Source organism: Idiotropiscis lumnitzeri, chromosome 3 (genome assembly GCF_059441095.1).
Source record: "Idiotropiscis lumnitzeri isolate Australia: NSW breed Sydney's pygmy pipehorse chromosome 3, RoL_Ilum_1.0, whole genome shotgun sequence".
Classification (NCBI taxonomy): Eukaryota; Metazoa; Chordata; class Actinopteri; order Syngnathiformes; family Syngnathidae; genus Idiotropiscis; species Idiotropiscis lumnitzeri.
In genome coordinates this window covers 18352701-18365095 of record NC_142393.1, presented here as the reverse complement: position 1 = coordinate 18365095, position 12395 = coordinate 18352701, and the positions used below count along the sequence as shown (strand labels likewise).

The following is a 12395-nucleotide window of genomic DNA, read 5'->3' as shown; positions in this document are numbered from 1 at the left end:
CACATGATAGCAACTGCATTGATGAGATGAAAATCAAAGCAAGAAATTTAGAACGACTCAAAGCAAATTTACAGCCACCTAAAGGGTCAACTAGCTCAACAGCAAACCCCGCAACTGAGTCAACAGCCAGCAATGAATGAGTTAAGAATACATGCAATTAACGTGAACCATGCAAAAGCAGCCTCCATTTATAGAAATATGCTTGCATACTAACAATATCCGTATGTTTTTTTTTTTTTCATCAAATTTAGACACGCCTTAGACTAGGGATGGACATGATGATTATTTGATTGAATTGATCATTAAAAAATTGGTGGGCTGATTGGTGATAAATGGTTTCTTGAAACAATAGAGGTAAAATGGAGTCGACACCTTTGTGACAACCAGCAGAGGCACTGAATTCTCAGAGGAGGAGAACATGACGTAAGCAATAGTATAATGAGCAACATCCACGCAGATCTCCGCAGCATTATACTGCTCAATGAAACACTCACATTGAAACATGGCCAGAGTACTCAAGAAGTATATTCTCCCATCCCATAAAAACAACAAAAAAAATCACAAAAAAATAACAATGGATAATCCGTCATTGATGATCACTTTATCCCTTCAGTCAATCAATAAAATTTTGTAAAATGCCCATCCCTACTTAGTACCTGCTGCTTTGCAAGATTCAAAGGTACACTAAAGAACATAGAAGAGAAGTGGCAAAAGGGGTTTTGGAAAGAGGAGAAAGCTTCACAATCTAATTCAGTCCTTTAATTTGTTTGAGAACATCAGTTGAAAGCTCATCTGCTTCCAAACAAAGTTTCCATGCAAGAAAAATAGACATGCACTGGTGCACACACACACAGCAGCATTTAGTAATTGGCAATTTAGCAATTGCAAATTGACTAGAAACAACTCAAACCTCTCGCATACAAATGACAAGTTTCCTGCATCACTCAGAAAACTACCTTTAGCTGTGACAACAAATGCACAGAAAGCATCCTACACACTATGCTTCAACCCACTCAGCATTCACTTGCAACTGTATACCAAGAAATTAATTGTAAAAAAAATAAACACTCAATCTCAATTGTAGGTTTGTAGGAACACAAGCTGCTTTGAACCTACCAGTCTCTGCTGCTCAAGAAGTTGATCTGCTTCTTCCTTCTCCTTTTTGTAAAGGATTTCCATTTCAGTCAGCCTAAACCAAAACATGGTCAGCTTTGACAAATGCATGATACAGTAACTTTACATGATTTGAATTTAATTGAAAGCATCACCTTTTCTCCATCTCCTGCTTCATGTCAATACCCTGTTTCTCCAGCAGCTCTCGCTGAGCGAACGTCCAGTCCACTGGCTCCACAGGGGTCTCGGCCGACGGCGTTTTCTCCCTTTCCGCCCTGGCTTGCTCGGGGTGGTTGAAGCGGAACACGTGGTTCTTTCCCATAATTATACGGTTTCCTAAAATAGTGCAAGTGGAACAAACGAGCATTGCAATTTCTTGATTTAGTTCTTTTTTTTTTAATTGTAAGTGGTGAATTTAATTGAACATACCAGAACGCAGCTGGATTGAGTCCTCAACACGCTTGCCATTGACGTAAGTCTCTGATCCCTCACAGGGCACAAGCATGACGATAACTTCAGCAGAAACACACCAAGTAATAATTAGGAGCCCATTCTGTAAAAGTTCATTTTTATGCATCCAATTAATAGGAAGGGGTTTTACCATTTCCATTGGCATTCCTCTCACTGCGGAAAATACAGTGCTCCTCTTTGATATGAGCACCACTTAAGACGATATCCTGCCGTCTTTCAGCATCAGCTTGTCCCACCCTGAAAACGTCACAGAGGCCAATTTTATTCTCTTGCATTGCATGGACAGGCATTTCTGTAAAAAACAGCTTCGGCTATCAACTTCTGCTCACTAGTATTCCTGAATGTTATTAATTTGCTTCTATGCTTTTATAGCCAGTTGATAATTTATTATTTACTTATTTACTAAAGGGATGATGATTTTTTTTTTGTTTCCATTCGCCAAAACAATGGTTTTTTTTTGTATAAAATGACATACAAGAATGGTACATCTATTAAGTGGCATTAAAAAAAATGAGTAAGTGCTCTAACTTGGTTAGTTAGAATAGGGAAATATGAAACGGGCAAGATGTTTCACACCTTTTACGGAACACTATATTAAGTAGCAGGCAGAATGCATGTATGATAGCTGCCCATTATTTTAGATTTGGGAACTATCCCAAAGCTTTTTCCCGCGTTTCAAGATCACTAATAAAATGTAATTTACCTTGTAATTCCGTCTTTGATGTAGTAGAGTAGACACTCAGACATGAGGGGATCTTCATTCAGGTTAACCAGGTGAGGAGTCTACAGGAGTGATATGACAAAGAAACAGTTACTGGTAACTATGACACAGAATTATAACAACATAAATCCATTCATTATCTGAACTGCTTATCCTCACTAAAATGTAAATCGGGCACATTAGGTGGACAGTTTTCTATCAAACATTGCTTATAAATGACATTTCTGTCTGATTAATTGGTGTTACCACAACACAGTTCTCTGTAAAACAACCAACCTTCTTTGGGGAGAAGACCCCATTAAAGTCTGTATAGAGATCACAAGGCTTCTCATTGAAATGCTAACCAATGGAGCAGCAGTGAATGAGAGAAAAAAAAAGAATGAAGACAAATGAATGTGAACACAAATCGGAAAACAAACAATTACAGTTAATTGCACAGCACTCCAACTATGACTTTTGTGCTCAAGAAGCAAACGTAAAGTCAGGACAAGGGCTTTTCCACGACACAGGTGTGGTGAAACTCAATTCTACTTGTCTCAATTTGAGGTGGCTCGTTTCGCACTTCAAAATAGTTCTCCGGGAAACTGGAAAAACCTAACCACACTGACCACTTTAAGTACAAAGGAGTACAACTACTCAGAATGTAGCTACTAGCTAGAGCAAGGAGAAACATTTTATTAGACGAAAGACAACCACTACAGAAAAGTGGAACCTGCGGTGAACAAAGGAGCATAATAATGGAATATCCGGAGCTAGGGCATAATAGCAGGAAGCTAATGAAGGTAAAGCTGACCAGGTACTTCATAGTACCTGGACTTTGTCAATGGAAAAGCCTTCATAGCTTGTAGAGGCTTGTGGAGATGAGTCGCTACAACGCAGTGGAAAATGGGATCATTACACTAGTTTATTAGAAATTTCCTCTTCAAAGTTAGCAGAAGCAATTACAAGATTATTTGTTTGTTTGTTTGTTTCAAGCGACAATCCACAATGTACAAAGAGAGGGCAGGACAGAAAGCAACTGCACTTCCTAAGGGAATGACTCAGGAATTTCACTTGGTCTGCTAACTTGGGACAAATGGACAAACCTTCTTGTTGGAAAAACAATCAAACTGTTCGTCAAATGGACTTGCACGGCTGAGCTGAGTACATGAAGAAGGCAAATTATCACGCGTAGGGACAAAGACAAAGCAATAAAAGACAACATTAAAAGAAACAACTTGAGATGGTGCATGGAGGGTAGAACTTGTAGAACACGATAACACAAAGGAGGAAGGGAGCTTAGTCACAAAATTCCCCGTCAAGAAAACTCATTCTGTGTCTGTGCATGATGATGACTGGCCTACCTTTTTAGGCGAGAACACCCCCAAAGTGCCTCCATCTTCGCGGATTGCTACGCCCATTTCTGCAAGTAATGCCTCCCTGTAAAGAAGGCGCAGCAGGTTCTATAATCTTTGTGTGTTGCACTATGGCAAACAGAATAAATTTGTATTGATAAGAGACAAGGGATAAAAAGTCATCATGTGCAGGATATGTTGAGGATAATGGCACTAAAGATCCAATAGAATTTAGCTTAGCATGCTCCGTTGGTGGACTGACAATGGACTGTCTGGTATGTGTCTATGTGATAGCGACCTCTCCATGCGGATTGCCTCGGTCTTTCGCAGCTTCTCTTCCCAGGTTTCATTGAGCTCTGCGATGATCTTTTCGGATTCCTAAAAAAACAAAAGTCAAAGTGTAAACCCGTGTTACTCATCTGTTCTTCTAGAGTTGTTAAGAAACCCTTAAACACACATGGCGGTTTATATTGTACTTCTATATGTAATGTCATGTTTACAAATGGATCATAGAGCAAGCGGTGGGATCACAAACACTAAAATTAACATCCGTGGTCGCCTTTGACTAGTATGTGCCTCACTCCTGGAGCTAAAGCGGAATTACACAGGTGCTATTTTTGTCCACTTTCCTCCATATCTGCGTTCGGGATTGACGTCAGTGGATAACAGACAGAGTGGGCCCGGTGGTTGTCATGGCAACTGCAGCTTCTAACGGTTGGTTGGTTACACTGCTCTATCAACAGTCAAATGAGCGGTATTAGATTGATGGGAAATTACTGGTGCTTTGAGATGGCCTAACATGAATATTCATATTTAATTTGAGTACGATTTATAATACATGGGCTAAGTTTATGAATGCCCGTAAATTATGTTTATCTGATACATCACTATTGTATTCATAAATGTCTACTGCTCAACCAAGAAAGCATTATAAGTGTGTTTTACAAAAAATAAAAAAATTAAATTAAATGGAAAAACCATTCCTCTCTGACTTTTGGACTTCAGTGGCATGATGTAACCCACACAGGCCAACGTTACCTTGAGTCTTTCAATAGCTTCCTCTCCCCCGGGGGTGGACATGATACGCTCCTGAATGCTGGTGACCGACTGCAGGGCCCCCTGGCTGCACAGTGAGCCAGAGGATGGAGAGGCTGTCAGGGAACCAATAGGGGCTGTGGAGAAATGGCCAGGGCGTTGGTTCTCTGAGGCTATCAAGTATCTATTCTTATTGTTCTGAATGTCTTTGAGGTCTGAGCCGACAGCAAGAGGGAAAGAGAGACGACGACAATAGAGAGAAAAATGGGCCAGGACGGGATGGAGGGGTGACAAAACATTAAATGAAAGAAATGAAATGCAAAATCAGGAGAGAGGGGGAAATTGAGACAGGGAAGAGAGGGGGACAAAAGGAGGGAAGACCAATGTGAGACACACATTGTACCAACGGGTTAAGACAAGCGCACATCGTAATAGCTACAGTGAAGCAGTTTTCACTACAAACACAGTGGGTTAGTTCCTCCATCTGATTTTCCTGTGTGGAAAGCATTTGCCTCTCCACGGAAAATAACTGTTACTGTACTCATAGTTGTCTGTGCAAAAACTGCTCTCCCTGTATCAATGTTAGCGTAGACGCCACATTGTGGTTGCAAGATGGTCCAGAGGGCAAATGCCATTTGACGACATGCTGCCAAAGTTCAGCCCGCAATTCATCTCACACAGCCACACACGCACACACACTTAAGCTATCACCCATCCACATCATGACAAAAGCACAACAATCGGTCCAAATGTCAATCGAACGAAAGAGAAAATTTTCCTTTTTTTAATTAAGGTGTATTATGTAAATATTTTTGCATTAAGGGCCACTTATTTAACTGCACAACTTTGGCCATCACAAGAGCCGAATTTGATGTTTGTTTTATTCATTTACAATTTAAACACATGAACAGGGAAGGTTAGTACAATGAAAAGGTGATGATGGAAGAAGGGTTAGGAACACAGCATAGTGCAAACTATCAAACCAACTACTCACTCTAGGTTAGCAGAATCTGATCAGGCAACACAGAATTTCGATTTAATGCACCTTTTGGTCTGAAGCTCTGAACCTCAGTTTGACAACTGAGCAGTGGCATTCTAAAGCTTTGAGCAGTGTCACCTGCAGTGGACGATTAGTAAGAAAATAAATAAATACAAAGAAATACAGCTGCTAAATAAGATGGGAGAAATAGTGAGTAATAGAATGACATGGCACGAGTATTCTGATGGATGTGAGGGACTAGCCTGAAAAAGGGACATTCTTAATGATCACTAGAGACCCTGCAATTAGCCAATTTCATCGACACAAGCACATGCTAACCTAGTGGCATGCTAACCATGACCAGCGCAGCGAGAGAAGCCGTGCATTTCTGCAAAGCTAGTAGCAGTTCTAATTAAGGCTGGGCGATATGGCTTTATAAGTCTTTTGGACAAGAAAAATAAATAAATAAATAAATAAATATCTCTGTCGACATAAAATCAAGGATTATCATTATGTTTAATTTTGGGGCAAAGGGATACGGCTACAAAACTACAAAATAAGAAAGTCTTAAACTGTCTTCAGCAACAGTGTTGGAATTGGGCCAGCATTACGGTCACAACTAACACAATAATAAAGCAATTAGCAATTATTTATATATAACAAGCGATCTTTAAGAATTCTGTCAATTGTGTGGTTTAATTGATGAGCAACTGTTAAATGCACATTGTCTATCTTTTTTATCATTTTTGAAAATCCCCACATGTAATCTACAACTACAATTTCAAAAATGGAATAAAAAAAAGTCCTCTGGTTTAGTTATGGTGCTTATTTATATTTGGAATATATGATGTTCTTTGAAAATTATGTTTTTTAGGGTTCTGTTCTTTTATTTTGGGTTGCTATGAATACTTACAGGTTTAATGTTACTTGTTAAAAATACTGTAAAATATCGCCCAGCCCTATTTTCAATATAGTGCTAAAATGGATCATAAAGCAATGTTAGATTAACCACTAAAGAGCAAATAGCGAAAACAGTGCATGACAACCAGACAGATACAAACATTTGATTCCACTTGCTGGGCAATCATCCCCCAGAGGATCAACTGAGGGGAAGCAGGAAAAGATGAAAGGGGTCAGAGGTCAAAACAGGTAGAATGGTAGGAAGAGGTTTTAGACATTATTTACTGAGCAGAATGAGAATGAGAACGATGATGACAACAAGTGGCGACACGGGTCTGGTTAAATGTAGAATCAGGAATGAGCAAGTTACTGTAGGCCCAGTTTGTACCTCTCATACTGTATATTGGAATCAAGAACCAAGGTGTCATTAGATCTCTGTAGTTTGTCACACAGAAACTATTACAACTTACGGTATATATACAAATATTTGTGAGCATATTTGGACACTGTGCTGACTGAAATCAAACAAGATTGTAACTGGGAGTGAATTAAATACTGGCCGGACAGAAAAACCTGCAATTGGGTTGAAAATCCTTTTTGATTAGTTATCAAATGTTACAAGTGTAAGAGAGATCAATCATTGCCTAGTGATATCTATCATATAGGCAACCATGTAGCACAAAAACAGAATTGAGATGTTAAGAGAAGGAGGCCCATGCTGTGTGGAAGGTTGATGTAAGACTCACTGTCCAAAATGTCTCCCAGTCCTTGTGCACGCAGCAGTTCCTTCAATCGAGCAACTTCATCCTTCAGGTCACGCACCAGCTTATTGTTGGGATCCTCATTGATGACAGCATTGCATTTGATATTCTTTGCACGATCGGCGTAGCTAGAAATCACAAATAACAAATATTAATGATCTGGAATTATTTATTACAATGTTCAGCAGGATGTGAATCTTACCGCAGTGTGCTCAGAGTTTCATCATAATTGATATCTGCAGGACTGAGGGCAGCAACCATTGCAGTTCTGGAGTTTCCACCTATTAAATACAATATGCATAAACCTTAAGACACACATCAGGAGACAAAAATTCCTAAATCTTTATTTTCATCAATTTTCCATTTTTTTGGGAGGGGTTCCACATCAGAACTATTTGATTATATGTACTATACTTTATATGTGGTCAATTGCAAAGAGGGAGCACAAACAGGCTCAAGAAATTGGACACACGGATTACTGGAATGCAAATGAGGAATGTTTGTTTTTAACGTCCACAATCATTTCTGTATCACCGCATTCAAATTGCACACAATGTTTTGTTCACACAAATGATACTGAATCATTCCACTGCCAAGTGACGTCATCCAAATGTGTTTATATTCATACCGAGATTCTCCCTCAAGAGCCATGTCAAAACAGAGTCTCTGTATGGGATGAAGTCTGACTTCTTTTTCTTCTTGCTCTGAAATAAAAATGCAAATACATTTTTCAGACGGAAGACCATTTTTAACGAGTGTGGTGTGACAAGAAATAGTGATGGCAGTTGCTTATAAAATATGTTGTAACATTTTGGAAAAAATAAGGTCACTTGAAATGCACAGAGGCCTGGTTTGCAATACTATTTAAAAAAACTGGAAGACCTTACAGCCCATGCATGGAGAAGGAAAGCACAGCAATTACAGTAACCAATGTAGTAAAATAAAAATAGAAAATTTTAAAAAGTAGTAGTAGTAGTGTAGTAAATGTATTAATGAAGAGCACAGGACGGCAACACTACATATGACAAAAGGCGGTCAACTCCGGACCAGCGGATGAATCAGAAGTTAATGATTGAGCTGCCAAAGGGTTTACCTTGCTGGTACAGTTATCCTGTGTAAGCGGGTATTACAAGGACAGGAGAAAAGACAAGGGCAGATATTACAGCATGCCAAGTAATAAAAAAACAATTCCTTTCCAAGAAAGGGTTGTTTTATTGAGTAAAGACAAAGGGAAAAGAAGAGCCCAAATAAAACAGACAAAACACTCACCACTTCAGCCAGGGCAGAGATGACCTTTCCTAACGTGGTTAGGGACTTGTTAATGTTTGCGCCTTCCTGCAACCATATAATTATATTACACAAGTACCAAAAAGTTAAGCTATTTATGCTGTGATTGTGCTTGCAAAAAACTGAGTCTGACCTTCAGCCTGGTGCCTTTAGCACCAGTAGAATCTGCCCTTTCACTTCCTGCCAAGTCCACCAGACTAATTTTACTGACCTGAAAAGGGAGCAAGACAACAATGAAATTAAACTATGGTGGATGTATCGCAGAGTAACTCAAGACACGATAGTAACACTCTTTTGACAACGAAATGCAAAATGCAGTGACAATTGATATTGTGTGTGTGTGTGGGGGGGGTATTAAGTTATACATGACAGCACGATATTAACATAAGCGAAGAAGCAAAACATTGTGGGAACAATATTTACATAAACAAGTAACCATTAATGTAGCTAAATGCAAAAATATAAAATATTTACTTCTGAATAATTAATAAAAACAAAAAAATAACAGTCACCACAACTAGAAGGTATTTGTTGTTGAAGCCAAACAAAATGAATAAATACAACAAAGGGTTCGTATTAGAGGTGCCCTGATTGATCGGCCACCGATCGTGATGGGCAGTTTCTGTGCAAAAGTACGTGATCATTACATGTCGTTCATTGCCGATCAAAAAAAAAAAAAAAAAAACACAGCCAACTTGAGACCAGCCTGTATGCAGTGTAGCAGCCCCTTTGCCTTTCCTTAACACTGCACATTACAGAGGAAACCAGTACTGTTTGTGCATTTTTTGCTCTGTCAATCTGAAATAATGTCCCGTTTCTGTATAACAAAGGGATGGAAATTGGAATAGAATGTGTTTTGTTTTGTTTTGTTAACCATATTAATCAATTAATCAAAAACAATATTGATAGAGTATTTGATTATTAAAATAATAATTAGTGAGCAACTCTAAAATGGGAAAATGTGCATCTGATCCATGTGACTGTAATCACTATCGGTCAATCTCACTCATTGGTGAAGGAATTGGCAGCATAAAACGCTGATCGGAATGCCCCTAGTTTATATATACAAAACAGGGGCACGACATTCACTGACAACTGTAAAAAGGTTGAGAAAGGCCTCAGAGTCATGTGAGTCGCCTACTTTTTCAGTGGAAAGGTCTGTCTCACTGTCGTGTTTTCGCTGAGTGAACACAATGGTGAAAACCGCATGGGACCTGCTGCTGGTCTCATTCATGTTGGTGGCCGCCACAGTTCTGTAGGTGAAGAGATATAGTCGGAATTATGTTTGTGCAAACGCCATTAAGCTTTGTTTGAACATTCATATCCAGCTTTGAAATGATTTTACACACAACATTGTGCTTTACACCTATGTGAGTGACTTCAAAATGAGGGATTAGTCGGCGCGGCGGAGGTGGATAATTCCATGAAGACATCAGACACAAACACACAAAGCACATTCGGAGGGTTTATTTCTAGAACATGGCGTGTAAAACCCATTTCTCCTCCTGTGACTGTCCCTCTTAGTCAGCACAGGAAGATTAAGGCAGGGTTCACTCCTCCCCGCAGGAAATCGCATAGTGACATAGAAACACACGTACACGTGGACGCTAATTCAATGCAAGTGGCAACATGACATTTAATGAGACACACTCAATAATTCACACAAAGGTTGAATGTCGGAGGCATGTCATTCTAATAAGAAGCTTCAAACTTTTAAAATTGCAAGGATTTTGTATAAAGGGCATTCCGATACAGATTCTGTTTCTGATGTACTTTGAACAATACTAAACAATAAGATAAAGTAACTTCCGCATTCCATTTCATTCCATTTGATCCAAAATAAAATTGTGCTGATCTGATCACACACCTGGCCTTATTGCCCGCATCCATGAGGTCAGCGATGTCAGTATAGGAAGTAACAGCAAGCTTGGAGAGGTCCTCTACGTAGGGGCCCAAAAGTGGATGCTCTCTCACCCGGAGATTCCCTTTGTTCTTGGGATTGAGAAGATCTCGCACTCTCTCACAGTAAATCTCCATGTAACTGACCTGCAGACAAAGGCTTACAGTCAGTTCTTTGTCCAAAACCTAAATGTGTTGCTCAAAAAATATTTGGATAATGACACAATTTGCAGCATTCCAGCTTTGTACAACAACATAATGTGGTTGAATTGCCAACTCTGATCTTTAATTTGAGGGGATTTACATGCAAATCAGGTCAACGGTGTTGGAATTACAACACATTTTAGATGTGGCGCCACCTCTGTAAGGGACCGAAAATGTATTTATTTATTTATTTGGAATCTTACAAGGTCATCTCTCAACATGAAGTCGAGCATAAATGTCAAGTCTTCAATCATTCAATCATTTGAATGTTTTCAAACAAACCTCCCAATTATAACAGTAGTTTGAAAAATGTTTTTGTCAAAATGCAAAGTTGAATTTTTTTTATGCACAGTGTTTCAAGATATTTTATAAATTGTAAAGAACTCAAAATAGTCTTTTGTTTAATTTGTAGCATTAGCAGGTTGTGTTTGCTGAATTCAAAAGCCATTTCAATCAAAAACATCTGAACAGGTCAAGTTACATTTTAACACAGGACCTCTTATTTGATAGGTGCTTTGCTTTGTTTTGAGTTTTTGCTGATTCTCTGCTTGAATTCACATGCAGGATATAAGAATGGCCTCCCAAAGCTGTTGTTTGGATGTCAACTTTGTCCCACCAGCATAGGACAAATGAGGATTTGTTAACTCCAACAAGCCTTTATCTCATACGTTAGTCAGGCTCGATTGCTCTTTCTCATGAAAAAGTTTAAAAAACAAACCACCATCGCTAAAGACGGGATGATAACACCGCTCCTCATTGTATTTTGGTGTTTATTCCATTGTGCCTTTTATGGCCTTGCAAAAGTATTATTTTGCTATTATTTTAATCCCGTATGAGCCCCGGCGTATCGGGACATCCTCATGCAGGATCTTTCTCCGTAGTTCCAACAAAGCTGAGTGTGCCACTTGGGCCGCTTGCCTCTCAGATCTGGAACATCATACCAGAGTATTCCAGATCTAAAAACTCAGCAGTATCCTTTTAATGTGATTCTACAAATATTTTCCAAGAGAAACGTTGCAGGGAAATAAAAGATAGTTTGACATGCCTATGTCGGAGTAAGAAGATGACAGAAGGAAAAGATTTACCTCGACAGAATAGGAGAGCTCCTCTTTGTTGCTATCCTCATTGATTTTCTCAAACAGATCTTCACAAAGCTGACAGAGAAATAAACACAGCATCTTGGTACTAATAGCAAGTAGAAAGGTGTTTACAGATAACGAGAATTTAAACATTCAGCAAATTAATCAACTCCATTTTTTACATTCACTAAGTTGCACTGAGTGACAAACCATGGGGATGATTCCTTCCTGGCCCTCCTCCTGTTTTCCCATCATGGTGTAGGATTTGCCAGCTCCAGTCTGGCCATAAGCAAAAATGCACACATTGTAGCCCTCAAAGGCATGCTGCAGCATTTCCTTGCCAATGTCATTGTACACTTGGTTCTGTGCGGCAAAGCAGGGGTCTTCCGGCTGCGGCGGAACAGAAGGACAGAATGCATCGAATGTTAAACTCACAATAAAACCAACTCAAGATGCTGTTTCCTTTATTAGGCATAATATTAAAAATCAAAAAGGCAAGACTCACCGTCGTGTGGGACCAGTAGGAGTAATCAAAACTGAAGGTTTTTGCGGGTTCTTTTGGGGCTTTGGGGTTGAGAATAGCTGAGGACGAGGAAGAAAAATATGCATTAA

The 12395-nt window shown here is 39.2% G+C and overlaps 1 protein-coding gene across 18 annotated transcripts in view; it reads right to left on the bottom strand.

The window, feature by feature from the left end:
• The window catches only part of kif1b (kinesin family member 1B), a 51507-nt gene that overhangs the window by 21426 nt on the left and 17686 nt on the right, over positions 1–12395 (bottom strand). For 4 of the 18 annotated variants that reach the window (XM_088290138.1, XM_088290141.1, XM_088290146.1 and 1 more), the window contains exons 3-24: positions 12289–12365; positions 11994–12173; positions 11790–11858; positions 10469–10647; positions 9743–9854; positions 8735–8812; positions 8584–8649; positions 8408–8425; positions 7943–8018; positions 7517–7595; positions 7300–7442; positions 6715–6756; positions 4678–4889; positions 3938–4017; positions 3649–3724; positions 3391–3444; positions 2582–2644; positions 2288–2367; positions 1715–1821; positions 1543–1626; positions 1269–1449; positions 1117–1189 (exon numbers count right to left, since the gene is read on the bottom strand). In XM_088290138.1, coding sequence (XP_088146264.1) covers positions 1117–1189; positions 1269–1449; positions 1543–1626; positions 1715–1821; positions 2288–2367; positions 2582–2644; positions 3391–3444; positions 3649–3724; positions 3938–4017; positions 4678–4889; positions 6715–6756; positions 7300–7442; positions 7517–7595; positions 7943–8018; positions 8408–8425; positions 8584–8649; positions 8735–8812; positions 9743–9854; positions 10469–10647; positions 11790–11858; positions 11994–12173; positions 12289–12365 — 2129 coding nt within the window. Of the gene's footprint in view, positions 1–1116; positions 1190–1268; positions 1450–1542; positions 1627–1714; positions 1822–2287; positions 2368–2581; positions 2645–3390; positions 3445–3648; positions 3725–3937; positions 4018–4677; positions 4890–5719; positions 5792–6714; positions 6757–7299; positions 7443–7516; positions 7596–7942; positions 8019–8407; positions 8426–8583; positions 8650–8734; positions 8813–9742; positions 9855–10468; positions 10648–11789; positions 11859–11993; positions 12174–12288; positions 12366–12395 lie in introns of all 18 variants that reach the window. The other 14 variants (XM_088290144.1, XM_088290150.1, XM_088290154.1 and 11 more) reach the window with 8 other exon arrangements.